The sequence below is a fragment of the Emys orbicularis genome, chromosome 6 (genome assembly GCF_028017835.1).
Source record: "Emys orbicularis isolate rEmyOrb1 chromosome 6, rEmyOrb1.hap1, whole genome shotgun sequence".
Classification (NCBI taxonomy): Eukaryota; Metazoa; Chordata; order Testudines; family Emydidae; genus Emys; species Emys orbicularis.
This window is the reverse complement of record NC_088688.1, coordinates 30,043,437-30,067,494: the sequence shown is the minus strand read 5'-3', so window position 1 is coordinate 30,067,494 and position 24,058 is coordinate 30,043,437. Positions and strand designations below refer to the sequence as shown.

The following is a 24,058-nucleotide window of genomic DNA, read 5'->3' as shown; positions in this document are numbered from 1 at the left end:
TGCTTCTGATTGTCAGCTGTTTCTTTTACTTGTTGCTGTCTCTGCACTCCCCTCTGGCGGTAGAAGCAGATTTCAAGGATGCTGTTTGAACCTGCACCTGTTCTTCTGTACCTGCCTAATGTGAATTGTGGTTGCTATGCAGTAACTCAGCAGTTATGGGAAAGAATAATTTTACTTTATTTTACAATACTTAATTTTTTTCACATATTCACATGATAGTTTACTGGATTATTATAAAGACTGCGATGCTTCTTAATGTAGAAATACAATATCTAGCAAGCTGTGTGAGGATTTGTTAATTAAGCATTGCATATAATAAAAATATGGATGTAAAATCATTGTCAAGTTTAGTGTTTCTTAGATATTATTTAAAGTTGACAATTGTGTTTCAGGTTTTGGGCTGTAGCCCATGAAAGCTTATGCTCTAATAAATTTGTTAGTCTCTAAGGTGCCACAAGTACTTCTGTTCTAATTGTGTTTCAATAATTTTTTGTTAACTCATTGTAGAAGGGATTTGTCGTCTTATGGTCTGAAGAAGTCTTTACAAAGTCAAGTTCCCCAAAAGTACTCTTGGTTCAGTTTGTTCCCTTCAGTAGGGTCTATAACTTATCAACTATTTGTCGGCTTAATTTAGATAATGTAGAGTCCTGTAAAATTAAACCAGATAAATGTTTTTATTTAATTTTAAAACAAGTTAAGGGGAAAACCATAAAATGTTGTGAAAATGTTTTTGGGAGACTGTTAAAAAATGTTGTTTGTGGAACTCATTGCTACAGGAAGTCATTGAGGCCAAGAGCTTAGCAAGATTCAGAAAAGGATTGGAAATTTATATGGATAACAAGAATATCCAGAGTTATAATACTTAATGCTAACAATTTTTGGAGGGGATATTAACCTTCATGCTTCCTGGTTTAAACCAATGTCTAACTATTAGAGGTTAGGATGAGATTTAATGTTGGGGGAAAATCATCCCACAGCTGCCCACGGCAAGGTTCTTACACTTTCCTTGGAAATATCTGGTGCTGGCCACTGTTAGAGAGGATACTGGCACATATTATTTTAGATTGCTTTTTAAGTAGCCTCTAACCATAGGTATATTACTTCATTGCTCTAGGATTCCTCTTTTGAAGATGGATGTGATGGCTATCCGACTCTGACAGAATACGTACAGGATTTCTTAAATCACCTCACTGAACAACCAGGCTGTTTTGAAACTGAAATAGAGCATTTTGCAGAGACACTGAATGGTTGGGTCACTACAGATGAAGCATTACAAGAGCTTGTTGAACTCATCTATCGACAGGTAGCCTGTGTATTGTTCTGTTTATAGCATTGTTCTGTTGTATGATTTTGCTACAGAGCATGAATTTATTAAAATATGTAAGATACAGATCACCAGGAATCCTAGTTTTCTCTGATTTAAAAAACCCCCCAAAATTCTCAGCTAAAAAAACATAAAAATCAGTGTTTCTCCAAAATTAAAATGAAATCGGGTAGCGGGAGCCCCGCTGCCCAGGGCTGACAGCATCAATTTCCCATATTCCTGTGCATGTGCTGGTGGTACCGGGTTCTATTGTGTATGTATTTATTTTATTTTTTTTTTAAGCAAAAACTAAAGATTCTCTGAAAAAACGCAAATTCTGCGAGGGTTTTTTTTCCCCCCAGCAAATGGATTTCTAGGATTGCTGCATATCACCGTACATCAACTAGCATTTCTGTGTACATGTAATATTTTTATAGTATAGTTCCATTCATATGTGAGATTGAAGTATCTGGGCAAAGCTTTTGCCCTGTAAATTGAAAATAGTGACTGGATGTGGGTTACTCTTTCATACCTCCAAAGGGGAGGATAAATATCACTTGTTTGTTCGCACTGCCATTTCCAGCTGTATTCATTTCTCTGTTGCTCTCTGATAATGTCTTGCAACTTAGGCGTAGATGTTATGTCTACACTGCTTCCCCCCCCCCCCCCCCCAAAAAAAAAAGACACAGCAGTGAGTCTGAGTCTGGATCAATGGACTCAGGCTTGCAGGGTTGTGCTACAGGGCTAAAAATAGCAGTGTAGGAGCCCGGGTTCTGAAACTCAGCAAAAGGGGTGCGTCTTCAGGTTCTGGCCTGTACCCAAATGTCTCCACCATTATTTTTAGCCTCATAGTGCAAGCCCAGTGACCCGGGATCTGAGACGCGTTGCTGCGGGTCTTCCCCCCCCAGCCCTACCCCCCGGTGTAGATATATCCTTCGTATGAGATTCACTGTTATGTGGGACTGAACAAGATACTTGTAGTCCTACTTTTGAGGCTCACTTTTTTTTAGTTTTTTGGCATTTGAGGGCTGCCAGGGGCATATGTTGGAGTTTGTATAATAGAGATTAATGAAAGGTGACAGCAGTTCCTTTGAATCCTCCTTCCATCACAATGAATGGGCAAGTTAATACTTCCCAGAGCTATTGTTGCAGGTTCTCTGCAAACTCAGACAGACATTGCTTCATCAGTTAAAACTGAGTCAATTTTTGAGGGTTTTCTTCTTAATAACAGTTAAATATTTACGTTTTAAAAAAACGAAAGCCGAGACTGGAAAACAATTGAGGGATCTGCCCATATCCCTTTGTGTGCCTGACACTGGGAAACACTTCTCTACTGGCTGAAGATTCTATGCTTTCATTGGAATGTATCTGTTTTGGAAAATCACGATTGAAGAAAGAGCTAATCTCTGGGGTAGATAGATCCAATCCCATGGATGGCCATAAATATGAGGATGAAGGTCTTGAATTGAACTATGTACTAATTGGGGAAGCATTGGAAAGAGCAGTGTTGCTAAGCTAATTATAGAACTGGAAGGGACCTCGAGAGGTCATCTAGTCCAGTCCCCTGCACTCAAGGCAGGACTAAGTATTATCTAGACCAGGGATCGGCAATCTTTGGCACGCGGCTCGCCAGGGTAAGCACCCTGGTGGGCCGGGCCGGTTTGTTTACCTGCCGCGTCCGCAGGTTCGGTCGATCGCGGCTCCCGCTGGCCGTCCCAGGCCAATGGGGGCTGCGGGAAATGGCGCGGGACAAGGGATGTGCTGGCCACCGCTTCCCGCCACCCCCATTGGCCTGGAGCGGCGAACCGCGACCAGTGGGAGCCGTGATTGGCCGAACCTGCGGACTCGGCAGGTAAACAAACCGGCCCGGTCTGCCAGGGTGCTTACCCTGGCGAGCCGCGTGCCGAAGGTTGCCGATCCCTGATCTAGACCATCCCTGACAGGTTTGTCCAACCTACTCTTAAAAATACCCAGTGATGGAGATTCCACAACCTCCTTAGGCAATTTATTCCAGTGCTTAACCACCCTAACAGTTAGGAAGTTTTTCCTAATGTCCAACGTAAACCACCCTTGCTGCAATTTAAGCCCATTGCTTCTTGTCCTATCCTCAGAGGTTAAGAAGAACAATTTTTCTGTGCTAATGAGCTAATATCAATTGTTCTTCCAGGGCTTTGGGCTTAATTTCATGCAACATTTGTAATTACTACTTGTTACAGAAAGTGAAAAATAACAAATGTTGATTCAGCTTTAAAATAGAATTTGAGAATGATCTTAAAATATTTCAGGAGGGTGTAAGTTTGTAAATTGGTTTTGGTCTGATGTGTGAAATAATTTGAAGAATATTGAGCTGAATGAATGGTTGATCAGTCATATGGGAGCCTAGCCTGTATAAAGTTTCTCATATTTTTCCAAAAAGACTGATTCCAGTTAAGCAAACAGTTCATCCAACCCTCCTTTCCTTTATCAGTGCTTCAATTGGCAGCATCACTGTTATTTTTCCAATTTTAATTCTCCATGGAGCACCATGAATAGAGAACCTAGTGTATGGAACTCAAGTTTATTGGGGGGGAGGAAGGGAGGAAATAGGTAAAACTTTTTTATATATATACAAATATGGAAGTATCGAGGAGATTTCATGTAGAGTAAAATTGTCTGACAATTTTAATATTTCTTTTTAACAATTAACCATTTTTTGCTTTTAGCCTATTTTTGAGTTGCTGTGATTTCCTCAAATGCGGTAGAGGAACCAGTGGAGGTAGACCACCCAAAGTGATACAATGCATAATGTATACATTATGACTCATCTTAAACATAAGGCACTTATAGTATCCAAACTGAAAAGTCTGCAGTTCTGTATGTAAAACACAAGAATATAATATTTGAGTTCCCAATCTACTAATTAGTTAGGCATACAAAAATAATTGTATCTCCTAGAGAATATTACACTTTTACCAACTTAATTAATTTTTCAGCATCTGACCTATTACAAAAATTTCAAACAAATCAATTCCGGTGTGTTATAAGCATTTGCTCAATTGATGGTGTCCTAACAAGACAGAAGTACAGATCTTCTTTTAAAAACAAACAAACAAAAACCCGTCAGTTCTGAATTCAGCTATTCTGTCTTTCATGATTTGACATCTACAACTTTCTACCATTTTGATGCAATGTTGTTGTCACACTGTCCTTTGGAAACATGGAATTTGGGTTAGAAACCTGAATATTCAATTTTTAAATATTAGAGAAGGACTAAATTTAGGATTACATTGCATCAGCTACATTTTGGGTGTGAGGGTGGGAAGAGGCAGTTTTGTTTTGGATTCTACTTCTGACCTTGATTGGTTCAGTCATGTTGGCAAAGTATTGAAAAAGTTCCATAGAATCAATTTTCATTTTTGTTCTTGTGTGGTTCTAGGTCTTCACTTAGATCAGATGAGATTTCAGTGAAACTGCAGCACTTTCTTCAGCCTGTAATCTTTCAAATCCCTCTGAAACCTCTTTGTTATGTTTGTAATTTTAGTACCCTCTTGTATCAAATGGGTGCTGTTTTGATGGCCTGCATAGTACAAATTTAATTATATTATCACAGTTGGACAGACACACAATTTTCCTAAGAGATCTAGAGTGTCTTAGGGAAGCTGAGGCATGATTTCTCCTTTTTCAACCAAGCATTAAGCCGGTTAGTGTTTTTTTTTGTAATTTCCACAGTGTTGCTACTTTGTCAATGGCTTTTAACTAGTGTGCTGAATGCCCATACATCAGACATTTTGGATGACCGTATCATTTTATTTTCATTAAGCAAATGGTAAAGACCTCCATGTCAGTATTTTTCTCATCCTTCTTGAATGGCATCATTTGCATTTTGGACATAAAGCTGTGTGGCTTTAATTTCGGATGTAGAATTAATAATTAAGTAGGAAAGCATTTTTCCTCTATGGAGTATAGCCATTGTTCGATTATCCCGTTTGACAAACTAGTTTACATTGTCAGTGTTGATTCTTAATTCTTTCTTTCTTTTCCTATCTTTCTCCATTTGCAGTTTCTTAGCAGTGGAATCACAAGTGTAAATTTGTCTGGTGGAGTATATATATATTGAGGGGAAAGTGCTTTGATCATTTCTTTTAACTTATTCATTTTGTGCTACATTAAAGGTGATATTATTAGCATAAAATAACTTTGTATCTTACCTATCAAGTTCAAGTCTGGCATAATCACAGAATTTGCCATTTTTGGGGTGTTGCAGACAAGCAAGCTGCTTCTGAAAGAAACTGAAATTGAAGAGTTGCTAGAAGTTCTGTCTATGATGCCTGTATTGAGAATGTATTGCTTGCAGCAGCATCAAACTAATCAATTTTCTGCTATTTCATTTCAATAGAAAAAATTTCAATGAAATGTTTGATTTTGAAGAGTCAGAAGAAAATGGCTTCCTAGAAGAGTATGAATCCATTATCCATTCCTGAATAACTCTTGATAACATTTTGTTTTAATTATTACAGTCCAGTCATTTGTTTTGTACCACTTCCTTCTTTCAGTTTTAGGCATGTTGAGTCAGGAATTCATATGCTAATATTTGGTAATCAGTAAACAGTCAGTTTGTTTTACTGAACAATAGCTTTTCCATTTAGCTTTGCCTTTTAGAAAGAGAAACAACCGTCTATGTGAATTCATCACTGAAGGCTTAAAAGAAAAATGAACAAGCTACCTTTGTAGAGAGCAACGTTATCAAATGCCCAGCACACCTCTGTTTTAGTTTCTAGATTCTAGCAAACGAAGCCCTCCTAACAGTTCACAATTGTACCCAATCCCATCTCTTCAGCATCTGACTGTTGATCGTAACTGCTAGCCATGATCTTCTTTCTAATCACCAATGTCGCTTACCCGTTACCCTTTTTCACAGGCTTCAAGAGGGCTCTCTAAATTTCATATTGCTTCCTAATAGAATAACAAAAATCTTGATGTCCATCCCTTTTCAATTTTTAGAATAGACTTTCATTTACAGATCAAAATGTTTCTACTGTTAAAAAACACAGCTTTTGAAATATTTTGCTCATTTAATTCCGAGTGATATAAAAGTTCAAAAAATAGACCTCCCTTCCTCCCAAAATTAAGTAGTGTCTTTTTTAGGAGAACAGGGAGAAAACAAAGGTTTGCAACCTTGACTAGTTTATAATGGTTATGACTCTGTTTCCCAGGTGTTAAGTGCTTTGCCTATTGAGTGATACACAAGCATTTTTAGTTGAGTTTTTGGCTGTTTTTATGTTGACAGCATTCTTAGGTTTTTCTGAACTTTCATCTAAGTATTGATGTTGAGGTAAACAATAAATTACTAATGGAGTGTAACTTTCAAATACACTGGGCATTGGAATGTGAAGGGAAGGAGGAATTACTGAGACACAGAATCATAGGGTTAGAAGGGACTGCAAGGGTCATCTAATCTAACCCCCAGCCAAGATGCAGGATTTGTTGTATCTAATCCATCCAGGACAGGTGGCTATCCAGACTCCTTTTGAAAACCTCCAGTGAAGGGGCTTCCACAACCTCCCTAGGCAGTCAGTTCCATTGTCCTACTGTTCTTACAGTGCCATCATGCTGGAGGGTGTTGGCATTTTTACAAAGTCAAGACTTCAGGGTGTGGGAAAGCTGGTTTGATATTGAATTGCCATTAGACTCTCTGAGCAATGCCTTGCTGAAATTAAGCATGTTACAAATAACAGTTATTGAAGTTCTCTCTTTGTGCTTAGTCTGCTACTCAATGATATAGCCAGCTTTTTAGAAATCCATTGGTGTTGATCAAGTGCTTTTACTGAAAGATATCTTTATTTCCTAATGAGCTAATTTTCATTTATTGTGAATAATAATTTATTTTCTGAATTTATTTTGGAAGGCCACATCTGTCCCCAATTTTTCCTACATGGGAGCACGGCTGTGTAATTATCTATCTCATCATCTAACCATTAATCCACAAAGTGGAAACTTCCGGCAATTGTTACTTCAGAGGTCAGTATCTACCTGTATTTTTATGATGAGGAAAAACTAGTATGCTTAAAAATGACTTGTTTTCCTCCTTTTGTCTTTACCTCCGAACTTAGTTCAAAGGAGTCAAAATACATATTTAATATATAGCAAAGTTTAGACTGAGATTTTAAATGAAAGCTACGTATTCAAGACCAAGACCCTCATTTTTGATGAATTTGTGAATTAATAAATTACTAATAAAGCTGACTGGAAACTAGTTCCTCCAAAAATCAGTGTAGTATCCCCCACAATCTTTTTCCAATTTTTCATAACTTCTAAAGTGTCCTGTTTTAGTCTCTTGTTTGAAAAGGAAAATGTGCTTCCTCAGTGAAGTAACTTGCACCTTCCCCTTGAAATTCAAGAGTGACATATCTCTGCAGTGTGTCTGTATCATATTGCTTCTGAATTTCTCTTGCATGTCAATATGCTCTGCTGTTGCCACCAACAGTTCTTAAATTTCCTGAATTGTTTGTGTTAAAACCATTTTTAGGATTTTGATATTTCACTTTTTTTGTTGTCAAGTTTGTCTTCTGATTAGAAATACACTTATGAGACTGAGAGAGACTAAGTGCAGTATAAAAGAATAGGATTCTCTCTTCAGAGTTCTTTTGGCAAGGCACTTTATTTTGAATCAAGAATTCTGTTGAGGTAATCCTATTTTGAAAGAGGGGTATTCTTGGCCTCTAATAAATTATGGGGAGCACTTTTTATTAATCTGTATGGCAAAAGGCTTGACAGATTAGTGCACTTAAAAGGTATACTTAAATTTACAGTTTTTCTTCATAAGATTTAGTCTTTAAAAGAAATTATTCTTCCTTTTCCCAAGGGTCCTTTGGGTCATTGTCAGAGCTGTAAAGATTTGTTCTTTTCTTCTTAAATCTTTCTTATACTCTCCTGCAATCAGTAGATTTCTAGCTAAACACATGTTAATCAGCGTTGAGGCTATCATCACATCAGTGAATCGGGAGAAATCTGCTGCTGGGCAATAAGAAGCACTAATTCTTTCCCCTCTTAAGAGTCTGAATTTCTAACCCTTTGACCTCCCAGGAAAGATACTAGACATTGAATAGATGTTTTTTCTTTTAAATAACTTATGACTACTGTGGATTTCTAGGAACTCTCCAAAGGATCCACTCCTCTATTTCATGATTAATAAAATACTTTATTGGAGCAGAGTCTGTTACCATGTTGTTGAATATTTATTTCCTTCTTTCCCTGAGTGATTTGTGAGCATCCTAATTCTAGATTATTAATATTAAATATTATACTCAGATAATAAATACAGTATAGGACTTATATTTACAAATTAATATTGTCAATGATGGAAAGTCCGCCGTGACCTTTGGTAAATTGTCCCAATAGTTAATTACCCTCACTGTTAAAAACTTTTATACCTTACATTCTACTTTTTGTTTTGCTAGTTGTCAGATAAAATACTGATTAGAATAAAGTTATTTCCCTGCTGGAAAGGCAAGGTTGACCACAACTCTGTGAAACTAAGTATAGTGCACAAATGATTTGAGATAGAGATGGAAAGTTCAGTTGCTATTTAAAGCAAATTATTTTCTCAGAAAACAAATTAAGGGCTTGTTCAACCTCCCTTCTAGTTCTTCTATTCATTTGTTTGCTTCCGTTTTATTTTGTAACAAATGAAATTGGGGATAACTCTTGCTTACACCCATATGAGTCAAATAAATGTTGTGTAGCGTTTAGAAAACCATTATTTAATATATATTTATTACAATTACAGAGCTAGCTACACCTCTGTCCCCTTTTGGGGTTGGGTCTCTTGTGCTTTCTTGTCTCGGGGTGGAATCTCATGATTCTTCCATTCTTAGTCCAAATTTTCAAGTTATTAGAACTCAATTTGCATGGCTTTGTGTGTGGAATACAGTTTTTGAAATGATGGTGTCAAGCTGTCTGAAGATGCTCACGGACATGAGTGCCAACCTTAGGGCAGATTGCCACAAACCAGGGCACAAGCCCCAAACTGGTTATATGTTTTGTAGGGCTGTCAAGCGATTAAAAAAATTAATCGCATTGTTAAACAATAATAGAATACCATTTATTTAAATATTTTTAGATGTTCTACATTTTCAAATATATTGATTTAAATTACAACACAGAATATAAAGTGTACAGTGCTCACTTTATATTTTTGATTACAAATATTTGCACTGTAAAAACGTTAAAAGAAATAGTATTTTTCAATTCACCTCATAAAAGTACTGTAGCGCAATCTCTTTATTGTGAAAGTGTAACTTACAAATGTAGATTTTTTTTTATTACATAACTGCAGTCAAAAACAAAACAATAGAGCTTACGAGTCCACTCAGTCCTACTTATTGTTCAGCCAGTCGCTCAGACAAACAAGTTTGGTTACAATTTGCAGGACATAATGCTGCCCACCTTTTGTTTACAATCGCACCTGAAATTGAGAACAGGTGTTCACATGGCACTGTTGTAGCCAGCGTCGCAAGATATTTATGTGCCAGATACGCTAAAGATTCATGTTGTCCCTTCATGCTTCAACCACCATTCCAGAGGACATGCGTCCATGCTGATGATGGGTTCTGCTTGATAACAGTCCAAAGCAGAGCGGACCGACACATGTTCATTTTCATCATCTGAGTCAGATGCCACCAGCAGAAGGTTGATTTTCTTATTTGGTGGTTTGGATTCTGTACTTTCCGCATTGGAGTGTTGCTCTTTTAAAGACCTCTGAAAGCATGGTCCATACCTCATCCCTCTCAGATTTTGGATAGCACTTCAGATTCTTAAACCTTGGGTCGAGTGCTGTAGCTGTATTTAGAAATCTCACATTCATACCTTCTTTGCATTTTGTCAAATCTGCTGTGAAAGTGTTCTTAAAACAAACGTGCTGGGTCATCAACTGAGACTGCTATAACATGAAATATGTGGCAGAATGCAGGTAAAACAGAACAGGAAACATACAGTTCTCCCCCAAGGAGTTTAGTCACAAATTTAATTTACGCATTTATTTTTTTTAATGAGCATCATCAGCATGGAAGCATGTCCTCTGGAATGGTGGCCGAAGCATGGAAGAGCATACGAATGTTTAGCATATCTGGCACCTTGCAACTCCGGCTACAAAAGTGCCATGCGAATGCCTCTTCTCATTTTCTGGTGACATTGTAAATAAGAAGCAGGCAGCAGTATCTCCCATAAATGTAAATAAACTTGTTTGTCCTAGTGATTGGCTTAACAAGAAGTAGGACTAAGTAGACTTGTAGGCTCTAAAGTTTTACATTATTTTGTTTTTGAGTGCAGTTATGTATCAAAAAAAAAATCTACATTTGTAAGTTACACTTCATGATAAAGACATTGCACTACAGTACTTGTATGAAGTGAATTGAAAAATACTATTTAAACATTTTACAGTGAAAATATTTGTAATAAGAATAATTTAAAGGGAGTACTGTACACTTTGTATTCTGTGTTGTAATTTAAATCCACTATATTTGAAAATGTAGGAAAAAATCCAAAAATATTTAATAAATTTCAGTTGGTATTCTATTGTTTAACAGTGCGATTAATCACGATTAATTTTTTAAAACTCGATTAATTTTTTTTGTTAATAGCGTAAGTTAGCTGCAATTAATCAGCAGCCATAATGTTTTGTATTAGATTTCATCAATCAAGTAACAAATGTGAACTTGACAAGCATTATAACAGACAGTCCCCTGGGGCATTCCAGTTTATCTTGTCACCCGTGCAAGCCTGCGTTTGTGATAGATGGTCCCTTACACCAAAAATCACAATGATATTCTGGTTACTCCAAATCCCAAAGGGCCAGTCACTTACCACAGGTCAGTTATGCCTTAGATCTCTCGCCAAAGACAATGCTTGTAGCCAATTCTGTAATAAACTAACTAAAGATTTATTAATTAGGAAAAAGAAATGAGTTATTTACAAGGTTAAAGCAGATAACCATACACACACACACACACGTGTTACAGTCTTAAGTTCCAAAAAGGTGATAGTAGCTGCTATATATGCAAGCACTATATGTCTTTTAGGGCTAACCAAACTAAGCGACTTGGGGATCCCTGGCTTATCCTTAGAACTATTGCCCTCTCCCAATTCCAGGCAGCATAGTAATGATGATTTCTCCTTAACGAGGATTTCTATTCCCTTCCCCCAGTGTTCAATCTGTGATGGGATGAGGGCTTGTGCACCTAGAATCATAAAATCGTAGGACTGGAAGGGACCTCGGGAGGTCATCTAGTCCAGTCCCCTGCTGTCTTCATAGGTGTGAGGGAAGCAATCAACAAAGTATTTTGTCCACTGATGTTCCATAATGGTTTGTCTGGTGCTATGGGCCTTCTTTTGTTGGAGGAGGAGATGATGTCTCTTGTGGTAAACTAGTATATTGCACTTGGTAATACGAGAGAAGATTTGCTATAATCTTAGCAAACTTTTTATAGTTACAGAGCAAACACTTAAATATCACCTGATAATGCGGATAATATTAGTAAGATTAATACATGCAGCATCATACAAGCATTTCATAAAGTCTAAACACTAAATACATTCTTAACATTCTTAATACATTAATACATTCTTAAAACTCTAATATCTATTTTAACAATAGTAACACACAGGTGAGCCAGATTGGTTTCCAGCAACGCATTTGTCATTTGTGTTCAGTGAGGCTTAGGGGCCTTGGCATGAACTGGCACCTCATCTGCCAGCATCACAGATAGCACTTTGGAAGAAAAGCTATAGAAGCTTATGCTTGAAAGAAGCAGGGAGAATAAGACTTGCCCAAGACCAATATAGCAAATCCACTTCAGTATTTCGGATTAAAAGTTTATGGTTCCCAGTCCCAAAATCAATCCATTAAACCACAATCATGCTCAGCTCTCTAGAACTGGGCTTAGAAACACAAATGTGTTCAGGAAGGTTTGCCTTGTTAGTCCATCTAGAAAACTTAGTTAAGGTTGCTCATGTGGTTTTCTTATCAATGTTGACACTGAAAATCCAGGAAATAACATTAATATTTATGCCAACCTTAACTTGCATGTTCTTCTATCCAAACATAATCCTAAATCAGTCATACTTCACAGCCAAGTCCCTTTCTGTTCCATCAAATTATCACTGACAATGCTTGATAATGAAAAGGATTGGTCCATGAGATTCTCTGTTGCTGTGTATTGGTATGCACATTTCCAAAGACCTTGTTTGGTACGGGTACTTAGATTTCTATACAAAACTGCCCCTTATTCCCTATCAAGTATCAGGGGGTAGCCGTGTTAGTCTGTATCTACAAAAACAACAAGGAGTCTGGTGGCACCTTAAAGACTAACAGATTTATTTGGGCATAAGCTTTCGTGGGTAAAAACCTCACTTCTTCAGATGCATAGAGTGAAAGTTATAGATGCAGGCATTATTTACTGACACATGGAGAGCAGGGAGTTACTTCGCAAGTGGAGAACCAGTATTGACAGGGCCAATTGGTTTAATTATGTGTCAGTATATAATGCCTGCATCTGTAACTTTCACTCTATGCACCTTATTCCCTTTCATCTTTTTTATGTTCTGTATTTCCATTCAACTGTAGTCTGCCATCTCATTTTGATTTACAATTAAACTATACATATCAATCATTTATAACTGATGGGCCAAGGTTATATGGGTGATACATGTTTATAAGTGGTGTAAAATAGTCTGTGGTGTTGCACATGAAGCCACTAACAGAAGGATATGAGAAACTATCATTTAAAGTATCCCTACTCAACTACTACTTACTGTGTGTAAGTTACATCTTCTTGGACCTACTTAACAATATTTAACTTGTATAGGGACAATGTAGGGAAATAATATATATCAGTGATATAATTTAAAAAAATTAATATGTTCTGTTCCATTCTGCTGTCTGCTTCCATTCTTTCAGGACTAGAAAACACTGCCTTTTTTGAAATCATACAATTAAGTTAATTAATGTAAAAGAAAAAAATTCATATTGTCTCATGAAGGAATGTATAGACTTCATACAATCAGTCCCTTTTTTATTGATGTCCTGTATTCAATGTCCTTGAGATATTTTCTATCCAGTTTAGTAGTTCACAGCATTTTAACTGTTTAACACGCTATCTCTTATGAACACTAGAATTTCTAGCAGTAACAGTAGTTTGATTCTGAAGATGTTTTTGTAGGTGTCGAACGGAGTATGAAAACAGAGATCAAGCAGCAAAAGGTGATGAGGCTACTCGAAAACAATTTCATGCTTTTGTGCTGTTTTTAGCTGAACTTTATCTTAACCTCGAGGTAAGAAAAAAGTTCTGTATTGTGGCCCTTTTTAGTTACTCATTTAAAATTTCTTTAAAAAAAAACCAAAACATTAAAATAGAAGATCAAATTTTATTAATCTTTTATGTCATTGAACCTTTAACCATCTAGGAACTTCAAAACTGATTCATTATCATCAGTCTCAGAAAACAACACAAGAACAAGCCATTTGGAGACTAAAAATGCTTCTAATAAATTATAATAAGAGCAACTTTCTTAAAGTCAGTATTTGATGTGGATGCTGTCTGTCTATCTTTCTTTCTTAAGCTAGGGCAGACCAGTCAGCATGAGGTGTCTCCTTTCTCTGTTTTGAAATGAGATTTTTGCCTGGTGAAACCACCACAATATATATTACTGTACTCAAATCCAAGAACCAGCTGATAGGGGAAGTTCCTTCCTAACTCTTATCAGTTAGAACTTGGCTTATGCCTTGAAGCATGCCAGTTCATTTTCCATATATATGATTTATTTATTTTTAATCTTACCCTGGTGAGTTTCATCGGTAAATATGTGATGAGATTTTTAGAACGTATATATTTCCTTTCATTGGTTTTTAAATTTGGTGCATGTTTCAATTTAATTGAATGTTCCAATAAGTTACGTATGTGCTTTGCTGTTTTGGGGAACCTAATCACAAAAGAAATGTATGTATTGCACATTAATTTGTTTATAACTAGACCTCAAAAAAGCCATTTGCTCATTTGCTGATGGCAGTCAGACTTTTCCCAGGTGACAGCCATCAGCTCTTGCAGAATCTAACCTTTTATTTTAAAAAACAGTTTCTAGAACTTCTAATTACAAAGAGAACTTTCCAAATGTGAGCTGGAGGGGAAACAGGGCACATAATGGTGTGGTAGAAAGGTTTTTATTCTCAAGAGCTTGGGATGACCTTTGTCACTCATGAATGGGGAAGTCACACACGCATTTATGTAGGTCCTCCCAAACAAGTGCTAATACAGTCATTATTCAGTACCATCCAGCAAGTATGCTGTATGTCAAATTGTATAGAAAAGCTACTTTAGCAATTTTTTTGGAGTTTTTATTAAACTTTTTCATATTCCTCCACCTGTCAAGTCCAATTGCTGTATTATCACATCGACCTGTACAGAATTGAAGAGGGGAAACCTTTATAGCAAACTTTAGAAATAATTTGAATCCATTTTAAGTGTTCAGACATGGTTTTTGGTCATTTGTAGATTAAGGGAACAAAAGGGCAAGTAATGCGAGCAGAGATTCTGCAGACTGGCCTTCGGGAATTACTGAACGCGCTTTTTTCTAATCCTGTGGACAACAATTTGATTTGTGCAGTAAAGTTACTGAAGGTAGGAAGAGATCAATATTCAGTGTTTTCTTTCTTTTAAAAGTATATTGTAACTGCTACTTTTTGTAAACTTAAATGTTGATGAAATGTTGCAGGTTTTGTCATAATATAACCAGATTGCCCTGCTGTATGAAAGTAAGTACTTGACCAACACTACCTTTTTATATGAAAATATAAGTTCTCTGAGATCAAATAACACCAAGATATATTAAAAAAAAATTGCTAGTTCATTATTATTGCTTTCATATTTTCATGTTAAAATAGCTCCTTAAAGTGATTGCTATATTTTTTGATAGTTGCCTCTGAGGTAAGGAGAGAGAAAACATTGCCTGCCAGTGATGAAAAGTGCAAGGAATGCAATATAGCAGTTGCTGTAGTTTCTGCTGGTAAACTGCAGATTATCTATAAAAGTATATTAAGAGCTGAAATCATTAATATAATTTTATGTGTAGCCATAACAAATGCAAATATGTTTGTGTTTCAAAACATTTGAAAAGCATTTGCTCCTTTGCACACAGAGCTCTTCTTCGGGTCTGGAAAACTTACTCAGGGCTTGTTTACATTCTACAGCGCTGCTGCAGCACAGCTCACCACTTAGTGAAGACATTGCTTATGCCTTTCTCCCATCCATGTGGGTATCCCGAGAGGCGGTAGCTATGTCGAAGGGAGAAGCCCTCCTGTCAACATAGTGCTGTCTGCACTGGGGGTTAGGTTGGTATAACTTTGTTGCTTAGGGGGGTGGATTTTCCTGAGCGATGTAGCTATACTGACATAAGTTGGTAGTGTAGACCAGGTTTCTCAACCCATGGGTCAGGACCCAAAATTGGGTCTCCAGAATGTTTCAAAAGGTCGCATGGCAGCTCCTGTCCCAAGGGGATGGCTGTGCTTGCCTACCTCTTCCAGGCACTGCAACCTCTGGGGTCCCAGAGCCCCTCAGGTTTGGCCCAGTGTCATGATGATGGGAGTCCGGATATGCCAAATTTGAGTGAGTGGCACTGCAACCCCATGAGCCAGGTCACAACTCCACTCACACAAATTTGGTCCAGTCAAGGAGGCAGGGCCAAACTTGAGCGGTGCTGCAACCCCAGAAGTTGCAATGCCTGGAGCAGAGCGCCGCGCCAAGCCCAGCCAGCCCCACAGCACAAGAACTGCAGGAGCCATCACTGTTGGGTGAGTGCAGGGCAGGATTCAACTGAAACCACCCCATGGCCTCTACTGCCAGACTGTTTAGTGCAGGGGCAGGCAAACGTTTTGGCCTGAGGGCCGCATTGGGTTTCCAAAATTGTATGGAGGGCTGGTTAGGGAAGGCTGTGCTGCCCCAAACAGCCAGGCCCGGCCCCCGCCCCCTATCCACCCCCCCCTGCTTCTCACCCCCTGATGGCGCCCCCGGGACTCCTGTCCCATCCAACCCCCCTGTTCCCTGTCCCCTGACGGCCCCCACGGGACCCCTATCCTATCCAGCCCCCCGCTCACTGTCCCCTGACCACCCCCAGAACCCCAGCGCCGGACTGCCCCCCCGCCGCCCCATCCAACCCCCCCCTTCCCAATTGCCACCTGGGACCCCGTCCCCATTCAACCCCCCTTTTCTCCACTCTCTGACCGCCCCGACCCCTATCCACACCCCTGCCTCTGACCACCACCACCACCCCGAACTCACCTGTCCTCTATCCAACCCCCTTTGCTCCCTGTCCCCTTACCGCACTGCCTGATACGGTGGCTGGCGGCGCTACAGCCGCGCTGCCCAGAGCACCAGGACAGGCAGCCGTGCTACCCGGCTGGAGCCAGCCACTCCACCACGCAGCACAGAGCACCGCTGCGCTGCCTGGTAGGAGGTCGCAGCCCCGCGGCCAAGAACTTTGCACCGGCAGTGCAGTGAGCTGAGGCTGTGGGGGAGGGGGAACAGCAGGGAGGGGCCAGGGGCTAGCCTCCCAGGCCAGAAGCTCAGGGGCCGGGCAGGAGGGTCCTGCGGGCCGGATGTGGTCCGCGGACTATAGTTTGCCCACCTCTGATTTAGTGGGTCATGACAGGACATAAACATTTACAAATGGGTCCTGAGCCCCAAAAGGTTGAGAACCACTGCTGTAGACCAAGCCTCATAGGTAGCCTCACAGTTAAATACAGGATTAAACAGATTGTTTAACATAAGTAGTTAACACATTTGAAGGGACTATTCAAGGTGGAATGGCCCATTAATACCCTCTCCAGTCCCAGGGAGGAATAGTAGGAGGGGGAAGAAGAAAGCAGCTAGGGGGTTGGTAATGGGTTATAGATATAGATTGCTGTAATAAGCCATAAATCCAGTGTCTCTATTCAGTCCATGATTTTTAGTGTCTAGCAAAGTTATGAATTTAAGCTCCTACCTGTCGTCCTCTTCAAAGGAGACCTACACAACACTTTCAAAAGATGAGACTAGGAGCTTACATTCAAAATTTTGCTATACACTAAAATCATGGACTAAATAGAAACACTGGATTTATGGCTTATTACAACAATCTATAGCCCGCTAACACTCCCACCCCCCTGCCCAGTTGCTGCCGCTCCCTCCTGTTTCCTTTCCTATCTGTGATAATAGGCCACTTCGCCTTGAATGGTCCTTTTTAAATATGTGTTAACTACTTATGCTAAATAATCTGTTCCATCTTGTATTTATCTCTCACAACTGATCTATACTACAGAGTTAATTGGATGTAAGGCAGCTTATTTTGACGTAACTCTGTAAGCACCTACACTGAAATGTAGCTCCCTCCCATGTAACTTGCCCACTACACCAACTTAACTCCACCTTCACGAGAGGCATAGTGCTTAGGTCAATGTAGGCCGTGGCTACACTCGAAACTCCAAAGCACTGCTTCGGGATCGCTCCCGCGGCAGCGCTTTGAAGTGCGAGTGTGGTCGCGCACCAATGCTGGGAGAGAGCTCTCCCAGCGCTGCAGGTACTCCACCTCCACGAGGGGATTAGCTTAAAGCGCTGGGAGCCTGGCTCCCAGCGCTGGGGCACTGTTTACACTGGCGCTTTACAGTGCTGTAACTTGCTGCGCTCAGGGGGGTGTTCTTTCACACCCCTGAGCGAGAAAGTTGCAGCGCTGTAAAGCGCCAGTGTAGCCATAGTCGCAGTTAGGTCGATGCAGTGTCAGTGTAGACACTCTAAGCAAACAGAAGAGAGCTCTCCCATCGGCTTAATACCACCACCTCCATGAGAAGCCCTCTCCTGCTGACATAGCACTGGATTTTTCACACCCCTGAGCAACGTAGTTATACCAAAGTAAGTGAGTAGTGTAGACCTTGCATAAATTTCCCAGACATGAAGAGCACTTTGTAAGCTCAAAAGCTTGTCTCTCTCATCAACAGAAGTTGGTCCAATAAAATATATTATCTCACCCACCTTGTCTCTCTAATATCCTGAGACTGACATGGCTACAACAACGCTGCATAGAACAGTTGGAAGTTTTGACAGATAAGTAAAGGAGCAATTGGTTGGTTGGTTTTTTTTGTTTTTGTTTTGTTTTTTGTTTTGGTTGTTTTAAAATGTAAAATTTATTTGCATTGTTTGAGTCTGCGCATAACATCTGCAATTCATTGAGAATCTAAGCAGTTCATCTTTAACAATTGCAATTTAAGAAAAATAAAATTCACTTTTCTCTTGGGTTGATATCTAGTTACAGCAATGGTTGTGACATCACAAGTATAATTGGTGTTGGAGAACAGGAGATCATGATGTTGTTGTGAAAACTGCTTCTATGATATCATCCAGGGTTTTTGCAACTAGAAATAAGCCAAAAACAGCCTCTACTTCAAATAAAATTCAAATTTGGATATCTAAAATTAGGCTTCTGAAACCATATTTAGGCATTTAATTAAGTAGCCTGATATTCACAGGTGCTGAGCTCCCTATGATTTAGTTATGAGCTGACTGGGTGCTGCAGATGCTAAGCGCTCTGAAAAGTCATTTCTTTAGGTACTAAATCTAGGCTTTTATATCTTCATTTTAAATGTCCAAGCTGGAATTTTTGAAAATATCTACAGTAGAACTAATATAAATTTAAAATGTGGAGCTCTTTATGAAGGTTTATTTTATGTCCGCAGCATTAAGATTTGGGGGAGTTAATCTTATTTTAAAAAAATAAGTGAGGGGTACAGGCACAAAGATTTCTATTCCTTCTGTAGCTTTTTTTCGTATTTCACACTTTTTTTTATTCATTGTGTTTTTCAAACAGCATTTAATCTGTTTTACATAGATTTGTGGTTGAATATTTACTACACCTGATGAAAGATCCTGAGTAGTTCATGAAGTCTGTGTAGTAATAAATGTTTGGCCTTTTCCATTAAGGTAATACAAATAACTTTCTGGCTTTCAGTGACCATGGACATCTGCCCTCAGTTAAAAGTTAAAACTACTAATCAAATATTTGATTGTAGTTGGCTTATCAAATGATCTACTGTATTTTGTTATCTTTTGTTTTTGAAGTCATCAGGACAAACATGCATTTCAAAATCATTCATCTAAGACGGTGGTACCAGCAGAATCGTTCTATATTAAAAGAAGTGTTGCTATCTTTTGTTAATTGGGTATTATATGGGATTTAACTTGGCAACAATTAAGTGGCATTTTCTAACTACAGAAAATATAGCAATGTAACTTTAAAAATATTTTACTTTGTATATAGTAACTATAATCTCAAAGGATCCCAAAACAGTTTAACAATATATATAGCACCAGTGAAATACAGCAACTCTGAGGCTGGAGGTCAGCAACCAGCTAGTGTACAGTACACAATAGTGGAGGCAGGGGAAATTTTGACAAAGATCACAGGCAAATCCTGGCTCTTCTGAGAGTGCCAAGATATTGTTAATCCCTGCATAGAGCAGTCAAGACGGCCTTGTTTTTTTTTTTTTTATGCTGTCAACAGTAAGGTGCATTGTACTCAATTTCTATTCCTCCGAGTGAAGAAGGGCCAGATCAATCTGGTTGGAAGTCTGTTTATTGAGTCTAGCTTTATACATGATATATTACTCAATAGACCAACATTAGCAATTGCCATAAAATGCATCGATCATAACTTCATTAGGAAAAAATAGATATATTATATTTTAGTAATAAGGGTTGAAATCTTTCAGGGACAGAATTTCAAATGAGTCAAAAGTCAAAATTTCAGGTAAGGTCTAATCATGCTGCTTTCTTCTCTCATACCTGTAGCCATATTAGTCTTTTGTGATTCATGGAAGTTCTAAACTTGCATACAAAGTGTGTTCTTTTTCTCTTCTTTAATTTCAGATATCCTAAAAATACTTTTTTTTTTTTAAATGTGGAATTTGGGAACTTAGTACCAGTTTGTTTAGCTTTTTGTCATAAATCTAAATAAATATTACATTTATTGCAAAATTTAATTTTGAGATAACATTGAAGTTTATCTTTCTCATGGTATTTTGGCCTAATTGCAAGACCTCTGAGGTAATGCCTACACTAAGTACTTTAGGGAGAGCTACTCATCTTCCAGTGATATGTGGGTTTTTGGGCAAACCCAGTGATCTATCCCTCTTTTTAAGGGAAATAATTATCATAAAAATAGTAAAATAGAAAAGTCTTCGTTGCTTGAAAAATACCTTCAGGTTGTGTGCACATGTTTAAAGAGTGAACCTTGTGTGACTGCTTTAAAGCCTTGTGAGGTTATTGAAGAGTTGTTTTCAAATTGTGGTTAGTGTAAAGTCCTGAAGATAACATAAATGGCAACGGGGCTGGTCATTCAACTTCTAAGTAGCATTAAAGAGTGGAAGCTTCAGTGACCAAACTCACTTTGTTTACAGAAACCAAAGGCCAGCTGTTGATGAACTGCCAACTCGATTTAATGAGAATTCATCAACTTATACAGTCTGTAATGTTATGAAATTAAAGACATCTAGAAAATCAAGGTTGCCTTTTCCTTTAGGGTAGTCAAAGAATGTGTCTACACTTGTCACAGAATTCCATGAACCGTAATAACTTTGCTTTTTAAGATTTTATGTAGTGAACTTACATGCTTTTTTATTAATAAAATATGCTCTTTTTTTTTTTTTTAGTTGACCGGGTCAGTTTTGGAAGATGCATGGAAAGAAAAAGGAAAGACTGATATGGATGAAATGGTTCAGAGAATTGAAAATGTTGTCCTGGATGCAAATTGCAGCAGGTGGGAAGAAAAATTTGTTGATCATTAATTCTTCAATGCGTTCCCTTACTCATGTGTGGGGTTTTCCTACTTCTTCTTCAGAGCTGTATGTGAATTTGAATACAGTAGAAATATTAAGTATGTCAATGTGAAGAATGCATTCTTTTCAGAGTTATAGTAACCTTAATGGTCTTTGTTCTTATGGGCCATGAGGTAATATACTTTATGCTAGAACATTCCCACACAGCAAATCCTGTTTCTAAAGAATGACTGGGAAATTTGTACATGTATAAATTAGATATTTTAAGAAATTAATAAAGATTTTAACCTTAGGTGTTAAAATACCTTTTCAGTGCTATAGTTCGATAGTGGACATTATAATTATTGCATTTGTTGAAGAAACTTTGTCAGTTACAATATTTCTTGATTTTGTTCACAATTTACCACCTTGGAAATTTATATACCATATATGATGATTGGTTACTATAGAATACCATGAATATTGTATGTTTGACTGCTAATATATCTCCATTATATTCATTAATTTGAACCAACAGCACTTCCAAAATGAACTGCTGTGCAGAAGAGTTAAGATTAGTTTTCTAAGAGAACATGTTGGATGCTATAATTATAAGTGGCAAAACTGTTCCTGCTAGAATATGTTGATTAAAGACATTGTGAGGGAGATTGACTTCACTAGTATGAGGGTTTATTGACTTTATTCAGTGTCGCTGATCATCCCCAATGATTATTCTGCTGCCACGATACATCCTCTGTCTTTTATGGATCTGATTAGAGATTGGAGAAACAATGGAGGAGTGGCTGGGTAAATGTCACTCTACTACATTCAGCTTCTGGACTTCTACATAGAAATCTGGGCAGGAGTTTATTCCATCCCTCTGAGTCCTTCCAAGGCTGCTATTACACAGCTATAGTGGGACCCAGACAATTGCAGCAGGTCTCCTGTCAGAGGGAGGAAGGCCAGTGGATCAGTAGTTGTCCCTGCAGAAGCCCTGTTGCTGCTCAGTAGCATCTGTGGCAGGTATTGCACCTGAGAGCTTCTGGCTTTGTATGGAAGGCGATTCATATTTGTGGATCGCCAAGATCATTGGGAATGGGAGGACCTACAGCCTCCAAAATCCATTGTAACCAAAGCCTCTCTTACCAGAGGAAAAAGTCAAAGGTAAATTCAGATAAGTGAATGTTGTTGAGTTTTCATCCCCCCAGCTTTCTTATGCAGGCTTTTCGGTGGGAGGGGTCATAATTAGTGAAATTGCCATCTTGATGTAAAATCACAGATGGCAATGCTGACATGAAAGAGAATGTTACAGACTCTGCTTGATTCACTCTTGCTTCAGGTTTGATATTTTAATGGAAATGGAAGTATTGTCTATTGCATATCATCTTTTCAATTATCTATTTAACTATGAGGGGGGAAATCAAATCCCTGAATTTGTGCCTTCTGTAGATCTAGTTGAGAGAAAGTAGTATAAAATCCATCTCCCTGCATCCAGACCCTGATGAGGAAAGAGAATTTATCCAAAATAAATCCTGGAACAAAACAAATTTGAAGGATTTATTGTCTTCAAGGTGTAACTTTATAAAGAAAACCATGTCCTCCAATTACCCAGTACTGTGACCTCCTGAACATAATTGGATTTTTTTTGTTCTGTTGCACCAACTTTATGGCTGTTAGCCACTTTACATAAATCAAAAGCCTTGGTAGTATCTTGGATTTTGCTTACTATTAACACTCAACTTTAAATAATTTGTGAGTTGTTACTTTTCATGATTTTTATCATGCTATATGCTCATCAATAATTTTTTTTTTAGAACAAGTGAGCTTGGAAACATGACATTTAATTTTTTTTCTGTCATTGCACACATTTCATTGCCATTGATTAAACTACAATATCTTCCTTCACAAAAATAGGTAAGGGAAAAAACGGACTATAAGCGATACTTTCAGCTATAAGTCCAAAATGATGATGATTGAGTTAAATAACTAAAGTTTTGGGAAAGATTCCTCAAACCTAGACAGTCATACAGTAGACATCTGGGAAAATTTCATGTTACTCATAAGAGGCGTAATGGGAACGATGATGATGATGATGATGACTGTTCTTGTATTCTCTTATCATCATGTTCCTATTACGCCTCTGGCATTTAGGGCAGTGACAAAGCTCCTCCTCTCCTGTCTGTTCCTGGCAAGTCTTTCAATGGTTCCCAGCTGTGCCCCAGGTTTTTCAGGTTGGCTTCCACAGCTCTTCGCCATTTTGTTTTCAGGCGGCTTCGTTTTCGCTTGCCTTCAGGTGTCCATCTTATTGCTACTCTGGTGATGGAATCCGTTTCCATCCAAAGCACATGAGCGATCGATCTCCAGCGCCTCCTTGCAGTGATGGTGCTGAGATCCTCTTGGCTGCACTATGTCAATAGATCTTGATTTGAGATTGTTCTGGGCCAAAAGATACGGAGGATTTTTCTGAGGCAGATTGTATGGAATGAAGACAGTTTGGACATGTCATACTTTCTCATTCCCCAAGAACAGTACAGCCTCTAATTTTATAAATAGTTACTTATACATCTAATAGTTTTTTATTTGTTTCATGTTGCACTGGTTCTAAGAGGATGTGTTAGCTAAAATAGGGAAGGAACTTGCCATTTGTAATTCTGTTGTGCAACGCATAAGAAGCGAGTAAAGATGTAAAACATCATTTGAATGTATTAATATTATGTATACTGTTTAGTCATACATACGTGGAAAATGTAATATCCCGGGGGGCTATATTTAACATTTCAATGTGATTCTCTTGCATACACCTCTACCTCGATATAACGCTGTCCTTGGGAGCCAAAAAATCTTACCATGTTATAGGTGAAACCGCGTTATATCGAACTTGCTTTGATCCACCGGAGTGCACAGACCCGCCCCCCCAGAGCACTGCTTTACCGCGTTATATCCGAATT

The 24,058-nt window shown here is 38.4% G+C and overlaps 1 protein-coding gene across 1 annotated transcript in view; it reads left to right on the top strand.

The window, feature by feature from the left end:
- The window catches only part of PAIP1 (poly(A) binding protein interacting protein 1), a 39,929-nt gene that overhangs the window by 9,890 nt on the left and 5,981 nt on the right, over positions 1–24,058 (top strand). Inside the window, exons 3-7 of the mRNA XM_065406149.1 lie at positions 1,115–1,303; positions 7,188–7,300; positions 13,498–13,609; positions 14,827–14,952; positions 21,006–21,112. Of these exons, the coding sequence (XP_065262221.1) occupies positions 1,115–1,303; positions 7,188–7,300; positions 13,498–13,609; positions 14,827–14,952; positions 21,006–21,112 (647 nt within the window). The remainder of the gene's footprint in view (positions 1–1,114; positions 1,304–7,187; positions 7,301–13,497; positions 13,610–14,826; positions 14,953–21,005; positions 21,113–24,058) is intronic.